This window comes from Equus przewalskii, chromosome 15 (genome assembly GCF_037783145.1).
Source record: "Equus przewalskii isolate Varuska chromosome 15, EquPr2, whole genome shotgun sequence".
NCBI classification, from domain to species: domain Eukaryota; kingdom Metazoa; phylum Chordata; class Mammalia; order Perissodactyla; family Equidae; genus Equus; species Equus przewalskii.
The window spans coordinates 40977365-41002605 of NC_091845.1; the positions used below are offsets into that span (position 1 = coordinate 40977365).

The 25241-nt window shown below is 55.8% G+C and overlaps 2 protein-coding genes across 18 annotated transcripts in view; one reads left to right on the forward strand and one right to left on the reverse strand.

The window, feature by feature from the left end:
- SCAP (SREBF chaperone) overlaps positions 1-19350 on the forward strand; it is an 80715-nt gene extending 61365 nt beyond the window's left edge. For 7 of the 14 annotated variants that reach the window (XM_070575535.1, XM_070575543.1, XM_070575538.1 and 4 more), the window contains 20 exons: positions 4818-4975; positions 5814-6034; positions 6218-6323; positions 6980-7152; positions 7558-7684; positions 9152-9264; positions 10368-10462; positions 11901-11999; positions 12162-12380; positions 13224-13600; positions 14154-14342; positions 14415-14616; positions 14704-14819; positions 14967-15492; positions 15588-15673; positions 17575-17657; positions 17764-17930; positions 18112-18192; positions 18401-18607; positions 18955-19350. In XM_070575535.1, coding sequence (XP_070431636.1) covers positions 4818-4975; positions 5814-6034; positions 6218-6323; positions 6980-7152; positions 7558-7684; positions 9152-9264; positions 10368-10462; positions 11901-11999; positions 12162-12380; positions 13224-13600; positions 14154-14342; positions 14415-14616; positions 14704-14819; positions 14967-15492; positions 15588-15673; positions 17575-17657; positions 17764-17930; positions 18112-18192; positions 18401-18607; positions 18955-19200 — 3591 coding nt within the window. In that variant the 3' untranslated portion in view covers positions 19201-19350. The remainder of the gene's footprint in view (positions 1-4817; positions 4976-5813; positions 6035-6217; positions 6324-6979; positions 7153-7557; positions 7685-9151; positions 9265-10367; positions 10463-11900; positions 12000-12161; positions 12381-13223; positions 13601-14153; positions 14343-14414; positions 14617-14703; positions 14820-14966; positions 15493-15587; positions 15674-17574; positions 17658-17763; positions 17931-18111; positions 18193-18400; positions 18608-18954) is intronic. The other 7 variants (XM_070575539.1, XM_070575544.1, XM_070575545.1 and 4 more) reach the window with 1 other exon arrangement.
- A 292-nt stretch (positions 19351-19642) lies between these two features.
- PTPN23 (protein tyrosine phosphatase non-receptor type 23) overlaps positions 19643-25241 on the reverse strand; it is a 31635-nt gene continuing 26036 nt past the window's right edge. For all 4 annotated transcript variants that reach the window (XM_070575528.1, XM_070575530.1, XM_070575529.1 and 1 more), the window contains exons 14-25: positions 25157-25222; positions 24618-24763; positions 24005-24316; positions 23767-23921; positions 23514-23665; positions 23233-23412; positions 21374-23141; positions 21109-21293; positions 20884-20988; positions 20659-20797; positions 20452-20565; positions 19643-20372 (exon numbers count right to left, since the gene is read on the reverse strand). In XM_070575528.1, the coding sequence (XP_070431629.1) occupies positions 19893-20372; positions 20452-20565; positions 20659-20797; positions 20884-20988; positions 21109-21293; positions 21374-23141; positions 23233-23412; positions 23514-23665; positions 23767-23921; positions 24005-24316; positions 24618-24763; positions 25157-25222 (3802 nt within the window). In that variant the 3' untranslated portion in view covers positions 19643-19892. The remainder of the gene's footprint in view (positions 20373-20451; positions 20566-20658; positions 20798-20883; positions 20989-21108; positions 21294-21373; positions 23142-23232; positions 23413-23513; positions 23666-23766; positions 23922-24004; positions 24317-24617; positions 24764-25156; positions 25223-25241) is intronic.

A 25241-nucleotide genomic window follows, 5' to 3' on the forward strand; every position in this document is an offset into this window, starting at 1 on the left:
AAGGAAACAGTACATTCTTATTTAGGAGACAGGGATTCTGAAGTGAGGCATTTTTCTTGGAACATGGTTGGTGATAAGGTAGGTAGGACCAAGTTGAATCGTGGGCTGTGGAGTTTAAACTTTAATTCTGTAGGTAGTGGGAAGCTATTCCCTTAGAGGCAATGACATGATGAAAGTGGTAGTAAGAAGATCAGTCTTATTGAACTTGGAGAAACTTAGAGACTGAGATGGCCATGTCTGGGAGCAGGGCGGGGGGATATCTTGTTCTGTCTAAATGGGAAGTAAAGATTGTGCTAAAACACAGAACAAAACAAAAACAAGCCTGAGGTCTTCTGCACTGGCCTGGATCCCATAGACCAGGTCCTCACAAAACCTGAATTTCACACAAAGCCCTGCTTGGCAGGTCCATCTTGGTGGCTGGGCTTCCAGGGCCAGCCTTGCAGTGTTTCTGGTGGCTATCTGAGCCTAGACACAGGGTTTCCAAGGATCCCTGGTCAGGGGCTTCATGCTGTGAATGGTTGTGGCCAGATACCCCAGGAGTCCCCAGGACCTCAGCTCCCCTCCTGTACTGCTTGTGCTGGGCCTTTCCATCCATGTCCTGTTGTCTGTGGGAACTCACATGGTTTACAACTGCCCAGGCAGGTTGGCTGTAGAGAACAAACAGGCTTGGGAATTTGGCAGCCCTGGGCTTTAATCCTGGCTCTCCTGCCTCTCAGCTGTGTGTCCTTGGACGTAATCCTTTTATCTCTCTGAGCCTTGGTTTTCTTATCTGTGTCCCCTAGCTCAGGGCCTCTCACAGGCTGCAGTCAAGGTGTTGGCCAAGGCTGCAGTCATCTCAAAGCCCAACTGGGGGAGAATCTGCTTCCGAGGTCACTGAGACGGCCGCTGGCAGCAGGTTCCTTGCAGGCTGTTGGACTCACTGGATAGTGGCTGAAAGTCCCCTCAATTTCTTGTCACATGAACCTTTAGCAGCTCGCGATATGGCTGACTTCATCAGAGTGGTGGCTCCAAAAATGAGGGGAATGGAGGAGGAGTCTTTTTTTCCTTCCAATTTTTTTTTGTGTGGTAAAATACATGCAACATAAAATTTACCATCTTACCTATTTTTAAGTGTACAGTTCAGTGGTATTAAGTACATTCACATTATTGTCCAACTGTTACCACCATCCATCTCCGTAACTCTTTTCATCTTGTAAAACAGAAACTCTATATCCATTGAATAACTCTTCATTCCTCCTCCCTCAGCCTCTGCTAACCACCATTATACTTTCTGTCTCTGAGTTTGGCTCCTTTAGGTACCTCAGTAAATGGAATCATACAGTATTTGTTTTTTTGTGACTGGCTTATTTCAATTAGTATAATGTTCTCAAAGGTCATAGTCTTTTGTAACCTAATCTCAGAAATGACGTCACTTCTGCTCTTTGTCAAAAGCAAGTTACTAGGTCCAGCCCACTCTCAAGGGGGTTATATGTGGGCATGAGCACCAGGAGGTGGGGATTATTTGGCCATGTTAGAAGGCTGCCTACCACGGCCTCCCTGTAATGAGGAGTGTTCCCTTTGTGCCCTGGGGCATCTGGACTCCACTGGGCCCTGTACTTCCTGAGTTACCTGCTTTGGATACCACATGTCGTCTCTGTTTCCATGTCTGTTTCTCACTTGAATACCAAATAGAGATTATGATAGGGCCCAGCACAGTGAGTGGTGGGCTCTGCCCACATCCCCAGGTACCATTTTAGTGTCTACCTGCCTACTTTCCAGCCACCAGCATCTTCATCTTATTTGTCAAAGGATCTCTGGTATAGAAGGGCTGAAGTGCTGGAGAATTTACGCCTTCTAAGAGCAGCCCTCAACCAGTAACTGCACGAGTTGGTATGTAGTACCTCAGCTCTATAATCCCTTAGGTGGGATAACTCAGCTCAATCCAGTTATCCACAGAGGTCACATGCTCAGTAACACACCCTTGTTGGCTGTCTTCCCTTCTTTGCTCCTGTCCCTATTCCCCCCACTGAGTTTCCTTCACATCCCAAAGAAACTACTTGTCTTAGGGTCTGCTATTGGGGAAACTCAAACTAAGATAGTGATGACAAGAGTTAGCCCAATGCCTGTTGAATAAACCACCACAAGAGAATTTTGATGCCCAGAAGAGGGAGGTTGAGGCATTGTATGATGCCCATACATTGGATGATGAGTTTGGTAGAATCATATTAAATGACTAGACCAAGATCTTGAAAGAGTTAGAAAGATGTGGAATAGCTGCTTGGAAAGTTCATTTGGAAGTCAGTGAGAATGAATCAAGAGCCGGCCAGCAGAGGGAGGCCCAGCTAAGGCTGGAGAGCACAACTGTACAGTAGGCTCATTTCTCCATGGTTTTTGTCTGGTAAGGCTTACCAGCCAAGGTATGAAAACAAACGAGCAGTGGATTTTGCCCAGGATTGGTGGAAGGTCAGAGGAGAAAGAGATGTCTTGGGTGAAGGGGTTACATATTCCTATGAAAATATGATGAAAGCTGTGGATCTTCTTCCCTAAAAATGATGATGGTAATAATAAAATATTTACTTCCAAGCAGAAATTTGAATAAATTTGGGGAGCAGCATGCTCATAGAGCTCCTGAAGCCAGCCATCCCTAGAGCCCAGGAAGAGACCTCTGGGTCTGAAGTATGTTAATTAGTACTTTGTTGAAATGGTGGCCCGCACGGTCCTGGCTGGGGAGAAGGTGCCAGGGTGGGAAGGGGGCCAGAGATGGACTGGAGGGCCAAGGAGTTGTCCTACCTGGAAACTGACTAAGGGTTCATTTGGACAGGCTCAGTGGGCCTGAGGTGGGGGGTCTGAGAAGGGCAGTGGGCAGAGGAGGTGGTATATGCAGAATCACAGTCTTGTGCCAAATGAGAACAAGCCCAGGGCTGGAGGCTCCATGGAGCTATGCTGCCTCTATGTGATGTGCGATGTCCTTCACAGGGCTTTAGGATGATTGCCCTGGGAATGGTTCATTGTAGAGCAGTTGGTCTCTGGATGACTCCTCCCCCACTCAGGCCTGTGTGATGTGTTGAGTCGATGAAGTGCTGTTCAGATCAGAGTCTGTGGTAGACAGCTCTCTCCAGGTACCTCTCTGCCTCCTGGCAGCTTCCAGTGGGCTGAGCCTGGTGCAGAAGACAAAGTGGGTGAGGCCTTCTGTCCCCAGAGCCTTCGCTAAGAGATGGCTTTATAAACGGAAACGTCACAAAGGCTCAGATTGTTGCTCTGGGTTGTTCCTTTGTGCCCAGGGGCCCAGGACGCCCTACCTTGCTGTGTGTGTTCAGCGTCTTGATGCTTGCTTGTGTGATAACCTGGAGTACTGCCTCACTGAGTGGCTAAAAGGCCTTCCTTTCCTCTGTGCACCTGCTCTTTGGAGTTCCTGATCACGGAACAGGCATGGAGACAGCCCCCCATCCCTCAGCCAGGCCCAGCTTCCTCCAGTCTGCACTTCACAGCATGTCACGGCTCTGGGCAGCCTTTCCCTGTCTCTAGTTGGATGATACTATGACTCCTGAGTAGTCTTCCAGAGCACTGCTTTTGTCGGGTCTCCCCTCCATCTCGGAGATGCTCAGGGCTTTTCTTTGCCAGCTGATGGAAATCCAGACAGCTCAGTCAGGCATCATCCTAGCCACCTCTCATTTTAGCTGTTATTTCTGACAGGCCTGCTTTGTGCTGTTCAGGCTGGCTGTGCTCTCAGTGTCTGTTGCTCCTCAGATGCCCTCCCTGCCCGTCTCTCACCAATTCTTCCCTACCTCATGGCACCACTCAGCTCCTCTGCTGACCCTAACCCTGTCATAGCTAATCTAGTACCTTGTTTGGGGGCTGCTCCCTGACATCCGCATCCATCACTGGGAGTTACTGTTCACCTGTTACACGTATGAACATTTAGTCACTTAAGGGCCTGTTTTTAGCTCTTTAAGGGCAGATGGCAGGTTCTAGTGAGAAAAGTGTGTGATGTTCAGTAGGAGACCTGGGTTTGAATCCTCACACCACTCTGCTCAAGTCAGGAAACCCTAGGCAATCACCTTGCTTCTCCTAGGACTGTCATAGCAGTCAATGAAGTGATGTGCCACAACTGTTTATTGCTAATATTTCCACTAATACTTAATCTCTGCACATGCCATTTATATACATATGTGTGTATATGTCAGTGTGTGTATGCATCTTCTTGATGCTGCAGGTTCGTTATCCCCCTTTCACGATTAGAACATTGGAATCTAGAGAAGTCAGAAACATTTCCTTGGCCATATTGGAGAGTTGGGATTTAAAACTGGGTCTTTTGTTCTTCCAAAACCGCTGACCTGCAAGTGGCAAAACCAGGATCAGTAAGACAGGCTACACCCTTTTGGGAGCTTATGGTCTATTGCAAGGTCGGCATACATTTTCCATAACGGGCTGGATGGTAAATGTTTAAGGCATTGTGGGTCACATGGTCTTTCATGAACACTCACTTCTGCTGCTGCTGTGTGAAAGTAGCCATGGGCAGTACAGAATGGAGTGGGCATGACTGTATTCCAGTGGAACGTTATTTAGAATAATAGGTCTCAGGCTCGATTTGGCTTGTGGACCATAGTTGGCTGACCTCTGCTCTGTTGGGAAACCACTTCCTAAGTGGTTCATAAATGGTAAAAAGCCCATTTATGGAACACCATTTGTAGACATCTTCATTTTTGAAGGCCTGTCTCTGTGGCCCCCTCAGTGCTTTGCCCATCGTAGATGCTCAGTAAATTCTTACTGAATATGGACCCATGTTTCTCTCTCCTGTGCTGAGCTGACCTTTCTACCCTCCCCCATTTCTTCTGCAGTATGTGGGTGCCCCGGTGGCTTATATCCAGCAGATATTTGTGAAGTCTTCAGTGTCTCCTTGGCATAAGAACCTCCTGGCAGTAGATGTGTTCCGCTCACCTTTGTCCCGGGCATTCCAGCTGGTGGAGGAGATCCGGAACCATGTGCTCAGAGAAAGGTATTCCTCTCAGGGGCTCCAGCCTCCCTGAATCCTGTTCTGTACTGAAGGGAGGGTACAGTTCTCAGTGTAACTCCATTGAGCCAGCCAGCTCTGCAGAAATTGAGCAAGTGAGAAGGATGATGGGTGAGCCAGCTTTGCATTTCCCAGCATCCTTTTGTGTCTGCTGCAGCTGCGTTCCCTGTTGACCTCTGCAGATGGCTCAGATAGAGCCCTGAGCTTTGTCCTCAGATCTCAGACAGAGTAGGTATCCACTGGGCTGACCCTGTGATGAGCTGACTGAGAACTGGTTGACGTGCCTCAGATGGCTTACTGCCTAGGGGTTATAAGATGTGAATGTATTGGTGTTGGCTGTGCTGACGAGAAGCATGCTCTACCTGGGGATATGCTTCTGAAGCCCCAAGCCAAGTGGTCTCCCCATCCCAATAGTAGACCTTGAGCATGCTGGCTTCATAGACTGCTCACCCCCTGGGTTTTAGTTAGCCTAAGGTATTTTGACAGGCATTTTGGTGAATGAAATGAAGCCCCTAGTTTTTATCCTATCCCCTCTGCCTACTGAATTAGCCAAGGTGTTTTAATAGGTGGGGCTGTGCATACTCCCAGAACTTGCTTCTCTCAGAGATGACTGGCATTAGGCTCTGGATGTGCTTTGGAGATCAGATAGCCACATGGTTTGGTTGTTGACCATCTGGAAGAACTTTCCCCTGCTGCCCTAATCCTCAAGCTCTTTGAGATACCAGGCATCTGGGAACCTGATGACAGAGGGTACCCTGTAAGTACAGTGGGCCTTCCCTGGGCTGGCAGACACAGTGGGTGCCTCATCCTGTCTCCTACACAGCTCTGGGACCAGGAGCCTGGAGGACGTGTGCCTGCAAGTGACCGACCTGCTGCCAGGCCTTAGGAAGCTCCGGAACCTACTCCCTGAGCATGGATGCCTGCTGCTATCCCCTGGGAACTTCTGGCAGAATGACCGGGAACGCTTCCATGCTGATCCTGACATCATCAGGACCATCCATCAGCACGAGCCGAAAACCCTGCAGACCTCAGCCACGCTCAAAGGTACCCCCAGGACGGGTTCCTTGAAGACCCGTGAGATGCGTCAGTTGCCGTGTCCTCTTTGATGGGTGCTTTGGCAGATCAGGGGTTACCCCTTGTTTCCAGGGGTAGAGGTGGGGATGGGTTCTTGGTGGCTCTACAGTGGCTGCTGTTCTTTTGTCAGTACCTGCTGATTTCTGTCTGCAGACTTGCTGTTTGGTGTTCCTGGGAAGTACAGCGGGGTGAGCCTCTATACTAGGAAGAGGATGGTCTCATACACCATTACCCTGGTCTTCCAGCGCTACCATGCCAAGTAAGGCCTTCAGCTCTTGGGGCTCCTCCTGACTGGGCTGTGGAATGACTTGGGACTTTGAGTGGTCCCTGTTCTGGTTGGAGTGTCCAGATTGTCCCCTGGGAAGTTTTCAGTCCTCGTCTTTATACCCCTTGGAATGAAGGATGCTATCTGTTCAGATTTGCTTGAGGATGACCTGATAGCTAGTTAAGAATAAGGGACTAAGGCAGGGCTGGCAAATTCAGTGCCTTGGTGCCTCCACTGGTCTCTGTTGAGCCTATGGCAGGGGTCCCCAGCTGGCTACTGCTGAGGCCCCGGTGGCCTCAGAGTCTTTCCCAACAGAGTGCTGTAGGCAGCTCCCCAGCAAGAGTGAGGGCACTTGAGATGCCTCCAGTTGGCTTTCCTGGGCCTTTGGCAGTCGGAGTGGTGTGATAGGTCGGGAAAGGGGTGCTGAGGAAGGAGCAGGGGGAGCTCCTGAGACAATTTGGCCAACTTTATAATTCTTCCAACACCCCTGGAAACTGCAGGGAAGCTTAGACACCACGGAGAGGCTCCCTCTGACACAGGGGGAGGAGGGAATCCCTGATGGGCCCTCCTTCCAAGGATTATCTTTGTCCTCTGGACCATGAGGAACAGTCCATCCTGAGCATGCTGCTCATGGCCTGCTCCATGACCAGGTTCCTGAGCAGCCTGCGGACCCGCCTGATGCTCCTGCACCCCAGCCCCAACTGCAGCCTTCGGGCAGAGAGCCTGGTCCACGTGCACTTCAAGGAGGAAATTGGAATTGCTGAGCTCATCCCCCTTGTGACCACCTACATCATCTTGTTTGCCTACATCTACTTCTCCACGCGTAAGTCCATGGCAAAGAGTCTGGGGGCTTTCTGCAAGCTAAATGGGCATTTCCAGATCAGCCACTTTCCTGCCTCTGGAGGTGGCTTGGGCAGAGATGTAGAACATGCCTGGTGGTCACAAAAGCCAGGGCTTCATCCCCCAGCAGAGTCTCAGGGGCTTGGATGGGTCCACGGCTCCTCTCGCTTCTCAAAGAAAGATCCTTCCTGGGTTAGGATTCCCAAAAGACACACTATGCCCCTGGGACTGGGAAGTGTACATGGCCATCCTTTTCTTTGGTTAAACCAGGGTCCTTCCCTTCCTCGATTGTCAGGGCACACTCTCCTCCTAGGAGCTCAGTTAAGAAGGGTCTGTATGCCAGGGTCTGGGGGAGATGCTGCCCTGATGTGTCCTCTCTGCCCTCCAGGCAAGATCGACATGGTCAAGTCCAAGTGGGGGCTGGCTCTGGCTGCCGTGGTCACCGTGCTCAGCTCACTGCTCATGTCTGTGGGGCTCTGCACACTCTTTGGCCTGACGCCCACCCTCAATGGCGGGTAGGTCCCCAACAGGCTCCACTGGGCCACAGGGTGGGCCCTCAGGCCAGAGAGCCTTTCATCTCTGCGCCTACCCTGGACTGGACACTTGCTGTTACCTCATATCTTCACATTGTTATTTTGACATTTAAGAGGTACATTTTTTTTCCTCTTTAGTTTACCTGGTTTGTACATGTATATGTATAGTATATTCATACGTATATATGTATAGTATATTTATATGTATGTATAATATACATTTGTGTGTATATGTGTGTTTATATATAGGGTATGTACTTATGTGTGTATAAGTGTGTGTTTATGTATATATATATGGGGCTTATGTATATAAGTATATTGCTTATATGTGTATAGGTAAGTATGTATATGGTTGTGTTTATGTGTTATATATACACATGCATACTGCTCCTTGATGGCTTAAGCTACAAATGGGTGTGAGATAGAAGGTACATTTCTTTTTTCACTATTAAAATATTTAAATGCCTAATAGATCATTTTAGAGTAAGCTTTTTAAAAGATACAAGCACACTCTGATTTGTCACTTCTCCATTGATGTTTGCTTTCTCTTGCCATTTCTCTCTGAATCTTGGGCTGGAAGCCCTTTCCTGGATTTGTCCTCAGGCCTTGGTCTCCTTGACTTTGACTAGGCCCCACCTGTCTGTCCATTAGTGGTTACTAGCCGATTGGCCTGTGCCCTACCTTGGATTGTCAGGCTGGTTGCAGGAACAGCAGTTTTGTGTTTTCTCTTACTTTCATTGCTCATAGAACACCTGCTGCTTCTCCTGAACCTCGCAGTGCTAAACACCCCTCCCCCCGTAGCCGTCTGCTGTGCCCATCTCCGAGCCCTCATTTGCACTGCTCCACAGCGGAGATCCTGGTGAGGTGTCCTTGGCTGGCGTTCCTTGTGCATAGACTTATCTCATAGTCTGTTTACTAGTAGTGTGAGCCTGTGGTCTTGGGTAGCTAGTAGAGTTTTCTTTAGGAACAGTTCTTCAAACACATCTTTTCCAGAGGCGAGTACTGCTTTAGCTCATCTCATCCCCCTTCTGTTTAGTCCTGATGGCTTGGCCTGGAGTGCTGCTGAAGGGTCTTGGCCATGGTCGTTTCCTCTGGCCGGCAGAGTCTGTTGTGCGAAGGGCAGGGAGAGGTGTGCTCTTGCAGCTGGGTGGCAGGGGGGCCTCCTCTGGTCCTCCCTCCACTGTGCTGGATAGATGGAGATGGGGACGGTTGCTGGCCACTTGGCAAGGCTTTGAAGCCTCTCTGCAAGCTGAGAGCTACTGTAGACAGAGGCCCTGTTGGGTGTGAGTGGGGAGGGTGGGGATTCTGCCCTGTGCTTGTGGGAGTCGCTCAGCAGCCTCCACTACAGGCTGCAAACCCCACAGCCTCTCCAGGGCCCAGACCTGTTGAGAACCAGCTGTGTGTTGGGGGCCCTCAGTGCCGTCCTCACCCTCTCCCTCTCTTCCCCAGCGAAATTTTCCCCTACCTTGTGGTGGTTATTGGGTTAGAGAACGTGTTGGTGCTCACCAAGTCCGTGGTCTCAACCCCAGTGGACCTCGAGGTGAAGCTGCGCATCGCCCAAGGTAATATAGTGGGGAGTCAGGAGGATGGGGCGGGGGAGGGGCCCGTTTTATGCTTCCTCCTGCTGAGGAAACAGGGACCCCCAGCATAATATGGCCTCCATTGCTCTGGCCTCTCACATAATATGGAGTGGGCCTAGCAGCTTGTTAGCACATGCCCCGAGGAACCATGGAGTCACTGGACTATACTTTGTCCTGGTTCATGTGTCAGTAAGAAAGCAAACCGGACTCTGCTATGGGGCTTGGTGTTTGGTGGCCCTTCATCCAGGCTGGCACCTGGTGTTTTCTCTTTTTGCCTCACTCCACCACACTAGGCCCAGGCCCATGGGGCTGGTCACTTCAGAGATGCTACCTCCACAGCTACCAGAAAAGCCCCTGTGGCCTCAGTGGCAGGAGCTGGGGAGCTGGGGTTCTGGGGAAAGTGAGAACAAAGAGCCTAGGCCTGGAGGTCTGAACTCTTGTGCCTCTTCCACCTAACCCCATTATCTGTGGGAAAGGAGCTGGAGACAGGCTGTTCATTCATTTGGCGAACCTTTGTGAGCTTCTGTGAGAGGCCGGGCCCTGTGCTAGATGTGGAGTTCTGAGGAGATGAGGGGAAATGGCCCCTACCCCCTGGGTGCTCAGAGCCTTACGCATGCGACCATGTGATAGCATGAGGCCCAGGGACTTGCCGTGGGGAGGGGCTTGTGGAAGAACACAGCTAGCTCTCCCGTCCCCAGAGCCCTTCTGCACGTGGCAGGTAGACACACTCATGCTGTCCCTGTGCAGACGAGACAAGGACAGCATGTGAGGCTGGATGTGCCAGAGTGGGGAACAGTTGGCTTTCGTCTTGGGTTTGCTCATCTCAGCATCTGCTTCTCCCTTCCTTTGATGGTTATAGCTCTCCCCTGTACCCTCCAAGACCCCTCTTACCTGCAGCAGCTGTGCAGTGATGGCAGCACCTTGGAACCCAGGCATTGGCAGTCCTGAGGATTGGGCACTTTTGTAGAATAGTTGCCGCAGAAGGCTGGGCACCCTCCCCGTGCCTCCATCCTCTGAGGACCACGAGGTTGTGTGCAGACAAAGGTTATGTATTGGCCCAATGGTCCTCTTGTTGTCCTCTGCAGGCCTAAGCAGTGAGAGCTGGTCCATCATGAAGAACATGGCCACAGAGCTGGGCATTATTCTCATTGGCTACTTCACCCTAGTGCCCGCTATCCAGGTAAGGCCCCAAGGCCTGCCACTTGGGTGAGCGTGGAACCACCTGCTGGGTTCCCCAGCTGTGCAGCCATGCACAGGGTGCACCCCTCTCAATGCAGACTCCCTTGTCTATGAGACGGGACCTCTTTGCTGCCAAGATGGTTGTTAACATGCATAAGGTGTTCCTGGCATGCCTGGTTGAGCAGAAATACTTAGTAAGCCCTGGCTGGGTTATGGGATTGAGCTCCCAGCCCATCAGGCTCTGCCTTTGACCTTGTCCTCTTATGCTCTCTCATTCAGCCAAGTGGCAGGAGGGGGCTTGGTGGGCTCAGTGGAGGCTGGTGGCTGGCTGTGCAGTTGCAGTCAGACCTAGTTTCCTGTTTCTCAGGCAGAAACACTGTGGGGCCCCTGAACTGGTCCTGTCTTTCCTGGCACTAGTCCTGACCCACAGCTGCAGCTTCCAGACACATGGCTTCCCTGTAGGAGGGCCACTCCCCATTGCCCAGAGTGGCCCCTGTTCTTGCAGAGTGCCCTCACTCAACTGTGAGCAGAGGTGGAGGTGGAGTTGGAAGCCCAGACTGTTGCTGACCATTCTGGAAGGAGCTGCTCGAAGGGGGTGATGCATCATCTCCTCCTTCCTCCTCTCCCAGGGCTGGCAGGCCTGCTGAGGAGTGAGATGAGTGGAGAGCATAAGGGCTCCAGGCTTTTCCCCCAGATGTCCCAGAGGGCATCTGCAGGCCATGGTGCAGTCTTGGGATATTAGAGCCATCATGACTACTACGCCATCATGTGCTAGATCCTTCATCTTACCCCAGATTTGAGTAAAAGCTGTGGTGATGCACCAGAAGTCTCAAACAAGGGCAGGGGAGGGAAACTTAAATCTGCGAAAATTCCATCTATCAACAGAGCTTGGGGAGCAAAGGGACCACCGTTTTTCAGTTTTAGGGCAGAATTAATTCCCTCCCGCCCCCTCTCCCCTGCTTCGTTGGTCCAGTGCCATCTCTGGCCAGGGACTTTTCTGAGAGCCCCAAAATCAGGTCATCCCTGGGCTCTGGGTAGGTGGTGGTCCATCGCAGTTGAGCAGGTCCAGGGGCTCAGTGGGGAGGGCCTTTTGGGTGGCAGGCTGATGCGGCTCAGAGCTTTCCAAGTTGGAGCAGGCCCCCCTCTCTCGGGGGATCAGGAGATTCAGGGAGAGCACCCACCCTTCAGCCTTCTCTGAATAAAGGTGTGAGGAGGTCTCTGCTGCCCCCTGGTGGGGAGGGAGGGAGGGAGCCGCTGGCACTGTCCCTCCTTGGCCACTCCCAGATTCAGAACTACTAGTATCTCTTTTCTTTATCTCTGCTGTGCCCCGCCTGCCACTGCCCTGCAGATTCTGAGGTGCCCACAGGCAGGGAGGGAACTGCTTCTCTAGGGTGCTAGGCCATGAGGTCATGGTGTCCCCTTATCTGCTCTAATTCCAGGAGTTCTGTCTCTTTGCTGTCGTGGGCCTGGTGTCTGACTTCTTCCTTCAGATGCTGTTTTTCACCACTGTCCTGTCCATTGACATTCGCCGGATGGAGGTAGGAGTGGGCTGAGCCCTGCCCCATCCACCTCCTCCTCAGCCCTGGCTGTGCTCAGGGGATCTTGGGTGAGAGAGGTACAGACCTTGGGCAGGGACAGTAGCCCCGTGTGGGCAGCCTCTGGACGGCGGCCTTGGGTCCTGACCACTGCACCCCCAACAGCTAGCCGACCTGAACAAGCGCCTGCCTCCTGAGGCCTGCCTGCCCCCAGCGAAGCCAGTGGGACGGCCAGCACGCTTCGAACGGCAACTGGCTGTGCGGCCATCCACACCCCACACCATCACACTGCAGCCATCCTCCTTCCGAAACCTGCGGCTTCCCAAGAGGCTGCGTGTCGTCTACTTCCTGGCCCGCACCCGCCTGGCTCAGCGCCTCATCATGGTACCTGCCTGCCCTGCCCTGCCCTGCCCTGCCCTCCTCTGAGGGCCAGTGCTCAATTCTCTCTTGAATTTGACACTATGCCTTGGAGAGGGCACTGCTCCTCAGGCCCTGTGGCCTCTTGAAGCCTGGCTTTGGGAAGCTGCCCACCATACCATCCTGCCTTGAGATGGTAAACCTACTTCTGGGAGAAGCAGCCCTGGGGTCGTCATGTTGAGGAGTCATCATCTCCCCAAGATGACCCAGGATAGAAACCTGCTAGACGGGCTGCTCTGGGGTGGAACCACCATGGTTCCCTGAGTCAGGGTTCATCAGCTGCTACATGTACAGGCATCAGAAAATGCTGGGCAAAATAATTCACCTGCTGGACTGGCTGCTGGCCACCAGTGCCTCTCCCAAGGAGTTGAAGTGAGAGGGAAGCAAGGCTGAGGCCCTCTGAAGACTGGGACCTGTGGGTGTCTTTGGAGCAGTCAGGCAGCTGGTCCCTCTGGCCATGCTGACTGTGGGAATGGCAGCAGCTTTCTGGCCCCAGCTGAGATGGGCGTTAGGGATAGAGAAATTCTCTCTCAAACTCCAGGGTGCTGCTCTGTATTTCCAGGCTAAGAAACTCAAACCCTGATCATGGAAAGGACATTAGGTCCCTCCAATGACAACTGGCCTCAGGTCGTAGTGGGATGACTTGGGGTGGGCAGAAGGGAAGGACAGATAGGGGCCTGTGTCCTCTCCCCACCCCCAGGCCTGAGGTCCCCGTGCTGCCTCCTTCTAGCATGAGGGCCAAGGCTGCTGTGCCGTGGGGCTGCCTGTTCCTCCCAGAGGCCCCGCTGAGCGCCCAATGCCCCACTGCAGGCTGGCACTGTTGTCTGGATCGGCATCCTGGTGTACACAGACCCAGCAGGGCTACGCACCTACCTTGCTGCCCAGGTGACGGAACAGAGCCCACTGGGCGAGGGCGCCCTGACTCCAATGCCTGTGCCTAGTGGCGTGCTGCCTGCCAGCCACCCGGACCCTGCATTTTCCATCTTCCCACCTGATGCCCCTAAGTTACCTGAGAACCAGACATTGCCAAGAGAGCCACCCGAGCCTGGGGGTCCAACAGAGGGCATCCATGATAGCCCAGTCCCAGAGGTAACCTGGGGGCCTGAGGATGAGGAACTTTGGAGGAAATTGTCCTTCCGCCACTGGCCGACACTCTTCAGCTATTACAACATCACACTGGCAAAGAGGTGAGTTGCGCTGTACCAGTAGTCACCTCTTCACTTGGTGGTGTCACCTCACCGTCTCCAGAGCATTCCTTCCCCCTCAGGCGGGAGACCCACTGCTTGGAAGTCTGTTTCCTTTCAAATAATTAAATACCCATAAGGTTGTGAAGTAGGAACCAGTGCTCCAGGCAGCCACAACCTAAGACAGTGGCCCTGGGCCCTGCTCTGGGGAGTCTTGGGTTGCTGCCAGCGCCTTGGCCAGAATGAGATCCACCCACTTGCTGCTGCCCACTCTGTGCCAGGATGGGTGATGGAGACAGCCCACACTGCAGTGATGGCTGCTTGGGTGCTGGTGTCTGTGACAAAACAAGGTTGGGGTACCAGAGCTGGGCTGGGGAGGGGCCCACCTCTCTCCTCACCACCCATGCTGAGAAGACTGTACTGAGAGGGTGGTGGTCTCGGAATCTGGCAGCTCCAGCTGAGTCCTGCATGGAGAGTAGGGAGTGGACTGGGGCAGCAGCAGGAGGGACCCTTCTGAGGGCATCCCCACTGAGGCTGCCCACCTGCCCGGTCCCAGGTACATCAGCCTGCTGCCTGTGATTCCGGTCACACTCCACCTGAACCCGAGGGAGGCCCTGGAGGGGCGGCATCCTCAGGACGGCCGCAGTGCCTGGCCCCCGCCACAGCCTGGGCCGGGTGGGCTCTGGGAGGCCAGCCCCAAGGGGCCAGGTGTGGTGCAGGCCCACGGAGACATCACTCTGTACAAGTAAGGCCCCTGGGGGAGGGGGTGGCGGTGGGAGGGCCAGGGCATGCCTCACCACCATCCCACCTGGCACAGGGTGGCGGCGCTCGGCCTGGCTGCAGGCATCATCCTCGTGCTCCTGCTGCTCTGCCTTTACCGCGTGCTCTGCCCACGCAATTATGGGCAGCCTGGTGGTGGGCCCGGCCGTCGGCGGCGTGGGGACTTGCCCTGTGACGACTATGGCTATGCACCGCCTGAGACCGAGATTGTGCCCCTGGTGCTGCGTGGTCACCTCATGGTGAGTGTGGCCTGGGGGCTGTGGGGGCGCCTGGGGCCCTGGACCGTGCTGACGCCAGTGCTCATGTTTCGTGTCACACGCCCACAGGACATTGAATGTCTGGCCAGCGATGGCATGCTGCTGGTGAGCTGTTGCCTGGCAGGCCACGTCTGCGTATGGGATGCACAGACTGGGGACTGCCTCACACGCATCCCACGCCCGGGGTACGTGCCACCTTTCCATGCCCTGTCCCCGTCTCCTGCCCCACCTCCCACTCCTACCATTCCCTGCCATCCCCTGCCATCATTCCCTGCCATCCCCTGCCACCCCACCACTGTCCTTACTCTGCCCTCCTGGCCCCCCACCTCCAGCAGGCAGCGCCGGGACAGTGGTGTTAGCAGCGTGTTCGAGGCTCAGGAGAGCTGGGAACGACTGTCAGATGGCGGGAAGGGTGGCCCAGAGGAGCTTGGGGACAGCCCTCCACTGCAGCACCGCCCCCGGGGCCCTCTACCACCTTCCCTCTTCGGGGACCAGCCGGACCTCAGCTCCTTGATTGACACCAACTTCTCAGCGCAGACGCGGCTCTCAGAGCCCGCTCAGCCAGAGCCCCGGCACCGGGCAGGCTGCGGCCGCACTCGGGACTCCCCAGGCTATGACTTCAGCCGCCTGGTGCAGCAAGTGTACCAGGAGGAAGGGTTGGCTCCCATCCACTCACCAGCCCTGCGCCCACCCTCACCTGGACCTGCGCTGCTCCAAGCCCCTGAGGATGAGGCGGGCTCTCCTTCCGAGAAGGGCTCCCCTTGTCTTGCCTGGGCCCCCAGCGCAGACGGCTCCATCTGGAGCCTGGAGCTGCAGGGCAACCTCATCGTGGTGGGGCGGAGCAGTGGCCGGCTGGAGGTGGGCAGAGGGACTGGAGGTGGGCAGAGGGGCCGTCCACTTGGGGCTTGTGGGCCTTCCCAGCCCGCAGGTGCTCACAGCTTCTGGGCTTGCAGGTATGGGATGCCATCGAGGGCGTGCTGCACTGCAGCAGCGAGGAGGTCTCCTCGGGCATCACAGCCCTCGTCTTCCTGGACAAAAGGTGAGATTGCTAGATTGCCTGCCTCAACCCCAGACATCCCCAGCCCATCCTGGCCAGGCCATACTCAGAGGTTTGAGTCCTGGCTCCCCTTTGCTGGTATGTGACTTGACTTCCCTTCTCGGTGCCCAGCCCCACACCTGTGAACAGCGGGTAGTCCACCTCAATGGGAGGGGTGACAACTAAAAAGAGTTAACTGGTAGGAAGCATGTAGAATAGGGCCTGGCACACGCTGAGCTCCCAGGACCCTTAACCACTGTGACAGTGGGGAGTGGGTACACTGTTTTCCTTTCTCACCTTTGTGAAGCCAGCATATCTCTAATTGCCCTGTCAATACTGACCTTTCTTGGTTTCTTGGCTGCATTTTCAGTTACAGAAAAGTGCATTTTCAAAAGAACCTTCTTGTTAGAACATTTCTTTCCCTTTGATACTGGACACTATTCTCGCCTCCCTCCTCAGCGCGCCTCTTGGCTGTGGGTGTTCCCAGGGCTCCATCTGCACACACTCCCTGTGAAGGTCCCAGCCACCCAGACTTTGGGCTCCCACCTCTGGGCTCTTAAACCCAGGTCTCACCCATGACCAGGAGCCTCCTGCTGAGCGCTTCACCTGCTTGTCTCATGCTGGCTCTTCCTTCCAGAGTCTCTGACCATTTGTGGCACCACCATCTAGGCTAGAGCTTGAGGTTTTTTTTTTTCCTTGGGGTAGGAGGAACCCCTTGTCCTCAGTTCTCTCAATTTTTGTTGGCTGCTGCTGTCATTCCTGCCACCATCAGGCTTCTTGCACAGGCCTTGTCCTCCAGCCTGTCCTCCAGCCTGGCCAAGTTCATTAGGTTCCCCACGATTGGAAATTCTTCCTTGCTGCTTGTTTTGTTTCCAGTTTTAGGGAAAGCCCACGGGCTCAGCCCAACCCCCAAAGTTCCTGATGACCACGGTCTCTCCTCCTTGCCCTCCCCTTTCCTGTACACTGGGCCTTCCGCAGCTCTGCCCTGGGCCCTTCCAGTTCATGGGTGGAGGTTATAGACGTGCATTGCCTTTTGCTGGAGTAAGATTTTGAGCCCACTCACTTCGAGGCTTTGGGGTCACTGGACAAATGTCCCCATCTCTGCCTGTCAAACCTGTGCCTAGGGATTTCTGGGCAATGGAGAGAATCCTTTGTGGAAAAAGGAAATGGAGTTGGGGCTGGCCCTGTGGCCTAGCGGTTAAGTTCGGCACACTCCACTTTAGTGGCCCAGGTTTGGTTCCTGGGCACGGACCTACACAAGTCGTCAGTGGCCAGGCTGTGGTGGTGGCTCACAGACAGAATAGAAGAAGATTGGCATAGGTGTTAGCTCAGGCGAATCTTGCTCAGCAAAAAAAAAAAAAAAAGACGGGAAAAGGAAAATGGAATAGGTGGTGCTTGGGTTAAAGCTGCTTTTATGTGATAGAGACAGCAGTACCTCCTGTGGCAGCAAAACGCAGCCCCACCTCAGGTCCTATTTCGCCGCTTCAGAAGGCTTTCCTTTAGCTCCAGGCTATGAAGTGGAACCTTCCACATGCTTTTTTTTTTTTTTTTCCTGGTTTACAATCTTAGGTGATGTTCCTCAGGTATCATTTTATGTATATTAGCTCATTTACTCCTTGTGACCACTTTGTGAGTTGGGTACTCAATTGAGGACAACCTGTGAGGTTGTCCCCATTTCACAGATGAAGAAACTGAGGCACAGATTAATAATTAGAGTTGCAACCTGGGCCCTCCAGTTTCAGCATCTGTTCCACAGCACGTCCTTCCCTCTTGGCCATGGTCCCTCATGTCTCTGTTGTTCCCACATGCTCAGTGGAGCTGAGCCTGTCAAGTACCCATGGTGCCCGGCCTCAAGGCTGGGGGCTCTGAGGGAGATCCCCCTGGTAGCTGCTCTTGTCTTCCAGGATTGTGGCTGCCCGGCTCAACGGTTCCCTCGATTTCTTCTCCTTGGAGACCCACACTTCCCTCAGCCCCCTGCAGTTCCGAGGTCAGAGGGCCTGGGCTGGGCAGGGGCCTGCACCTGGTGGGTGAAGTGCAGGGGCTGCTTGTAAGGTGTCTTCTCAGAGATCCCTCACTTGGCCTGTTGTCCCCAGGGACCCCAGGGCGGGGCACTTCCCCTGCATCCCCCGTGTACAGCAGCAGTGACACTGTGGCCTGTCGCCTGACCCACACAGTGCCCTGTGCACACCAGAAACCCATCACAGCCCTGAAGGCCGCTGCTGGGCGCCTTGTGACTGGGAGCCAAGACCACACCCTGAGAGTGAGTGTTGGCTCCGTCTTTTAGGTGCTAGGGTGGCCTAGCACAAGGGATGAGGAGCATTTGGGGTCGGTCGGGGAGAGGCTAGAGGTGTCCTGGATGAACCGTGGAAGGGATTTCTTGGCCAAACTGTAATTTGGAAAACACCAGATTGTCCAGAACTTGATGCCCATCCCTGCCCCAGGTGTTCCGTCTGGAGGACTCGTGCTGTCTCTTCACCCTGCAGGGCCACTCAGGGGCCATCACAACGGTGTACATTGACCAGGTAAGGGGCTGATGGGGAGCTGTGGGAGGGGTGCAGGAGTACTATGCCAGGCCCATTGCTCTTGTTTCTGACTCCTGGGAGCTGGCCCCCAAGGGCCTTCTGGGATGTAGTGGGAGGGCCGCCACCCACTGGGGCACTAGGACGGACACCCTTGTGGACAAAGGTATTCCACCTCAGTGACCCAGGTCCCCTGGGCCTCTTCCCCTAGACCATGGTGCTGGCCAGTGGCGGACAAGATGGGGCCATCTGCCTGTGGGATGTGCTGACTGGCAGCCGGGTCAGCCACATGTTTGCTCACCGTGGGGATGTCACCTCCCTCACCTGTACCACCTCCTGCGTCATCAGCAGTGGCCTAGATGACCTCATCAGCATCTGGGACCGCAGCACAGGCATCAAGCTCTACTCCATTCAGCAGGTAGGCAGATTAGGGGCCACAGGATTCTCAGTTTTGGGGTTTTTTTTTTTTGCTGAGGAAGATTAGCCCTGAGCACATCTGTTCCCAGTCCTCCTCTTTTTTTGCTTGAGGAAGATTGTCCCTGAGCTAACATCTGTGCTGATCTTCCTCTATTTTGTATGTGGGTTGCCGCCACAACCACAGTGTGGCTGATGAGTGGTGTAGATCCATGCCTGGGATCTGAACCCGTGAACCTGCGCTGCTGAAATCAGAACATACCGTACTTAACCACTACACCATGGCACCAGCCCCTCTTGGTGTTTTAAGGAGGACTCAAGACACTGAGCCTGTCGTGTCCTTTCCTCTAGGACCTGGGCTGTGGTGCAAGCTTGGGCGTCATCTCAGACAACCTACTGGTGACTGGTGGCCAGGGCTGTGTCTCCTTTTGGGACCTAAACTACGGGGACCTGTTACAGACAGTCTACCTGGGGAAGAACAGCGAGGCCCAGCCTGCCCGCCAGATCCTGGTGCTGGACAATGCTGCCATTGTCTGCAACTTTGGCAGTGAGCTCAGCCTGGTGTATGTGCCCTCTGTGTTGGAGAAGCTGGACTGAGGGTGGGCAGCAGCTGCGCCCCTCTCAGCCGGCTACACAGGGCCAATGCACTGGAGCTAGACTGGAGGGAGGAGATGAGTCTTCTGCAAGCTGCCTTTGAACTGTCCTGCCTCATGACTGTAATATTATTAAACCTTTTTTTTAATCACATCTGCCAGAGGCCTTGTGATCCGCTTGCGTCTTCCCCTAGAGGAGCTTCTGTGTCACTTACTTACATATTCCCTCCCTGTGTCTAAACTTTAGTACTTGGTTAGACTTCTCTCAGCTCAAGAAGTGTACAGCGTGAGGGAGGCTCAGCAAGCCAGCACTAGAGGCCTTCTTGACCATTCCAGGGGTGGTCATCCTACCACCCACCCACATCCAAGCTCACTAAAGGTACATCTCAGATGGTGCTACTGGGGCTCTGGCTCTCTCCCTGAGGTGGCAATGGACAAACCCTGGCCACAGAACAGGTCAGTTTATTATTTCAATAGCAAAGAGCTGAAAAATGTCAGGTCCCACAAAGGAGCAGAACCTGAGCAAGGCCTGTGATGCACCCCTACCCTACAGGGGTGCGGGCTAGGCCAGGTAGGGCTGAAGGCAGCAGGAATGGGAGTAAGAGACCAGGCCCACCTGGAGAGGCCCTGCTGAGCATGGGCAGACAGGCATGGGAGATGATGATGTAGTGTAAGGACCAAGCAGGCAAAGCCTGTTCAGGTCTTGTTGAGTGTCCAGAGTGGATCCAGAAGGCTGAGGGGGTCATCAGTGGGCCGGGCAGCCCGCAGACCCTGCCCGTTATGGGCCTGCAGAAAGTTCTGCTTGCTCATCCGCTGCTTTCGCTGCAAGGAGCTGTCCAGGGAGAAGGCCTCGGGAGTTAGGGAGGCCAGCAGCTCCAGGGAAGAGGAGGGCGGGCCCACGCTGGGGACCTCAGGTGCTGGCTGCTCTTCTTCAGGCTGGGGGGCCTCAGGCAGGGGTGAAGAGAGGGGAGGTGGGGAGGAGGATGGGAGCTGGGTGGACTCTGGGAGGCTAGCTGGCAGTGGGCCTGGGGGCTCTACAGGGCCTGGCAGGCTGGCAGCTGGAGAATCCAAGCCTCCAGGAGGCCGGATGCTGAGTTTTGCAATAGTGGCCTGGATAGAGCTGATGGGCACGTCTCCTCCGAGGACCAGGTCCTGGGAGTCCTGAGGAAGGTGATTCTGAGAAGACAGAAGTGGGTAAAGACGAGGGTCACAAGACTGTGGCTGTCCCCACAGCCCCCAGGAGTTCCTTCCTTACCTTCTGGCTGATGCTTGTGCCGGCTGAGGGTTTACATGGAGGGGGCATGCCATGGCGCTGCAGGACCTGCTCCACGTGTCTCACCACTGCCTCGTGGCAGAACCTGAGGTGCAGCTGCAGAGGTGCATTTGGCTTGGTTAGCTGGGCAGAGCCCTGGGACCCCAGGGCAGAAGGCCCAGTCCAACACCCACTGGCCCAGACCCTCACTTTCTCCTGCAGCATGTGTTTCCTCTGCTGCCGCATGCGGCGCACCAGCTGAGGCAGCTCCGGGATCCCGTTTCCAGCCTCCACCTCCTGCACAGCCGCATAGAGCAGTGCGAAGGCTCCTGTGCGGCCCACTCCGGAGCTGTGGCAGGAAGTGGGTGTAAGGCCAGGCCAAAGCCCATGGCAGAGGAACCTCAGGCAGCTGCCCACCTGCTACCTGCACCCTACCTGCAGTGCACGACGATGGGTGTGTGCAGGGGTCGCTGGTGCAGGTAATGTGCATGCACCTCCTGGATGAAGCGCAGCAGGTTGCTGGGGCTGTCAGGCAGGCCTCTGCGGGGGCAGGGCAGTGCTTTTGAGCCAGACCTGATCAGAGATCCTCCCCACCCCTCCCCACCCTAAGGAGCAGAAGGCCCCCAGGTCCCCAACTACCACCCAGGGCAGCAGACGCACAACTCAGGCCAGGTGGAGAAGTGGAGGTGCACGAGTGAACGCTTGAGGCTCTGGTCACGGAACTGCAGGCTCAGCACCCGCTCCACGTGCGTCTCAGTGGTGCGGACACTGCTCAGGGCCAGACTCAAGGCACCGTGCACCATGGGCTGGCCCCTCTCAGTGGGGAAGTACCGTGCCACCTTTTGCTGAGGGGCAAATAGATGAGGCAGTTAGGGCTGGTTTTCCAGCGTCCCTCCTGGGTGCCCATCCAACCTCTCCCTCTCACCTTCTCCATCTCGGCCTCAGACACCAACATGACAATGACTGACACTTTTTGCTCATGCACCATGAGCCAGAAGTCAGCAGCTGTGCCAGGCAGTGGGGCCTGGGTGGCCACCAACGGTGGGCAGTATGGCGAAAGCCCTTCCACACGGCTGGCGTTGATATAGTCATCCTTGCCTGAGCGCAGCACCACGCGGTTACTATCATAGGGCATGACGTCCTGGTGCCGGTTCTTGAGTGAGTAGCAGCGGGCAATGGCGATGGAGCGGCCACGGGCATCGTGTTCCTGTGCGTCTTGAAGCTCCCGCCATACAGTGTCCAGAGCCGCTGCATCGCCCAACTGGCCCCGAAAGGCCTCCAGCTCCTGCTGCAACTGCTGCAGCCTCTCAGGGTGCTCATAGGGGTCCCGCTCAATCAGCCGCAGGGCCTGTGGCCGCCGGCCCTCAGCCGCATCCACCTTAGTAGGCTGCAGCAGGGGCTGCCCACCCCCAGGAGGCTGGGTGCCTCCATGCTGGCTCTCAGGGCTGGAGGAAAGCAGATCTGCAGCTGCAGTGCCTCGGCGCAGGCATGAGGGTGGCTCTGCTGCAGGGGGCCGAGGAGGTACTGGGCCAGGTCCTGGGGATGGGGCAGGTGAAGGCACCAGGTGGGGACTGGGGGTGGGCTGGCTGGCAGGTGGGGGGCCTCGAATGGAGAGAGGGGCTGCTTGGGGGCCCAGGGGCCTGGAGGCAGGCGCAGGACCATATGCCAGGGTGGGATGGGGAGACTGAGGAGGCCCAGGGCTAGGGAATGGCAGAGCCCCTGAATGGGGGGGCAGAGGGTCCTGAGAGGGGCCAGGGTAGACCTGGGTGTGCAAAGCTGGTGGTGGCTGCCCCAGGACACCAGGCTGAGGGGCAAAGGGATAGGGGCGTTGAGAGGCTACCAGTGCCGGAGCCTGGGGTGGGAAGAGATGCGGATGCTGGAGTGCAAGGGGCTGCTGAGGGGGCGGGGGCCCAAATGCTGCTCGTGTGGGCTGAGGCTGGGGCTGGGGCCCAACCCTCGGGGCTGGAAAACCCGTGGGGATCCCAGGAGAAAAGTGGTGCTGGGCTGTGGGTGCTGGGAGGGGCTGCTTGGCCCCTAGAGGGTAGGTGTAGGGCATGGGCAATGGCTGTTGTGGGGGCACCGGGAAGCAGGGCTGGGGAGGAACAGGGCTGGGGTTGGGCCGTGGTGCTGTGTGGCTGGAGATGGGGGCCTGGACACTATCTACTGTGGTAGTAGCTGGCCGAACCCCCATGGTCAACTCAGGGCCTGAGAACTGGGGAGGTGGGGCTGAGGGCATACCTGCAACTGCTGGGGGTGGCCCTACCCCCCCATAGGGACTGCTCACCACACCATGCTGGGGGGAGGATCGGGGCACAAGGCCCAGCTCTGGTGTGTAGGCAGGGGCTGGGTAGAGGGCAGGTCCGGGTACCATGGCCATTGCAGGATGCCCTGGGGCCTGGGGGGCCCTGGGCTGCAACATCTGGGTGGGGCCCGAGTAGGTACCAGCGGGTAAGGGTCCCGAGAGATAGTGGGGTCCTGGGCCTGCAGAGGCAGGGAAGGGGCTGGGAGGAAAGTGGAGTGGGGCAGCAGTTCCTAGGAAGGTGTCAGGTGGCCGTGGGCCAACCACCATGTCAGGGGGCAGACTGCGCAGCTCCTCGGGCAGGTCTGCTGTCTCCACTGCCTCACCCTCCTCCCTGCGGGGCAGGAATGGCTTTGGGGCTGTGGGCCGTGGTGGTGGCTTCTTCTTCAGCTCCCTGTGGGACAACATAAGAAGTGGAGCCAGACTCCCATCAGCCCAGCCTGGGTTTGGGCTGCGGCCGTGCCTGGGCCCCGGGCCACACTCACCTGTCCAGGAGCTGCTGGCGGGCAGCCTCACGGGCCTGGCAGGTGGACTGTGCTCGTTCCAAGAGAGCGGCCACCTTACTCTCCAGGTCCGCATAGAAGTCCTTGCCCTCCTGGGACTTCTTCATCAGGTCCTCATAGGCTTCATAAGAGGCCACCAGGGTCTGTAGCGTGGAGTTCCACCTGGTGGACAGAAGGGCCAGCAGAAGGTGAACAGCTAGAGCCAAGCTCTGAGAGAGACTCTGGGAGGGACTGTGGGCAGGAGCACACGGCCAGACACTGACTTTTGGTCCAGTTCGCTGAGCACCCGCCGCACTGCTGCATACTGCACGTTGGCTTCTGTCAGTGCCCGGAGCACGTTGTCCTGGGCAGCCAGGTTCTGCTCCAGGTACACTCTCAGCTGGTCATACTTCTTCAGCTGCTCCTCAAACAGCTTCTGAGGAAGTGTTGGGGGATGAAGGACAGACACTCAGGGCCTCACAGGGCCACATAGGAGCCCTGTGTCAAAGCTCCTCCACCCTGCTCACCCAATCCGACCTTAATCTCTGAGTGGTCCGTAGTAACCAGTGAGGCAGTGATGTCATCCTTCTGAATAAGCTCACGCAGCTGCTGCTCCAGGGACACACGCTGGTCCCGCATCTCCTGCACCTTGGCCAGGATACGCTTCAGATTCTGCAGCACAGCCTTGTCCTCTGGGAGCAGCAGTGGTCAGTGAGGCCAAAGAAACTCCCAGCTCCACGTCTCTTCCCGCGGGTTTGGGACAGGCGGGGCTCACCTGGGGTGAGGGCTGGCGTGGGCAGGGCAGCACGGACCTGGTCCAGCGGCCCACTGAGCAGGCGCAGGTTGCCAACGTGCAGATTCATGGCACGGTGCAGCTCACTGTTGGTGAAGGAGGCCTTCTCATGGACCTCCATGTACTTGGCCCATTCTCGCCTCACCTCTGCCAGCTCAGCCTTGGAGACTGCCAGGCTGGCTCCTGCCTGGCCCACTGCCTCCTGCAGCTTCTGGTCTAGCAGCTCATCCTCCTCCAGCAGGTCCCTGATGTCCTTCAGGGAGGCCTCCACATCCGTGAACACACCTGACAGCACTGGGGGGGGGGTGTGGGAGGGGGGGAACAGCTTCTGAGGCAAGCAGGCCAGGCACCCACTGCGGCCCATCCCCCAAGAGAGAGAACTGCCCACTCAGTCAAGGGCTTGTGTATGGCCCACTGCTTGCTCAGCAATGCAGATGGGCGGGCAGTGAGGGTACAGCGATCCGTGTAGGTGGGTGCTTGTGCCAGGTGCTTGGAGAGATGCAATTTCCATCCTTGGCGAACAGGGGACATGGAGACCATAGCAGATGACTTCCATATTCTCACCCTCCACCTGCTTGCTCTCCCCCTCACTCACCTTGCATGGACTGAACGAGGTTCCTGACGGTGTCGGGCCGGACACTGAGAGCCGCACACTTCTCCATGAGCTGGGGTGGGATGTGGCTGTATGCATCAAGGTTGTCCACTGTCTCAGGATCCAGCTGCATTGAATCCATGAACTGGCTGCGAGGGGCAACAGGAGCAGGAGCTGGGTGCTGACTCAACTCCTCACATGTAAAAGGAGCCCACTAGGGCCAGTCCCCACCACTGAAGCTAGGTCTGAGGTCCTAGCAGAGAGCAAATCAACATTCCAACTTCCAGCACTGGATCTGGTCTGGCCTAGCCTCACAGAACATGCTCAGGGCACTGCTGAAAACAATGGGACAGAAGGGACATCCTCCTCCCAAGATATGTGACTCATTTTACACATGCAGCACACGAGGCCCAGAGCAGGGAGGGCAGAGCAAGGAAACCTGGTACAAGCAGACACTACTCTCTCTGTTGCAGGCAGCACTGGGGACCCCACAGAGGTCTGGCGTGTACCCCCACATCTCCCACTCTCAGCCCTGCACTCACTCCAGGACTTCATTCTTGTCCTCAATCTTGGCCATCATCTCCCGAAGCAGCTTGGCCTTCTCCTCACTGCAGAAGTGACAGAGCA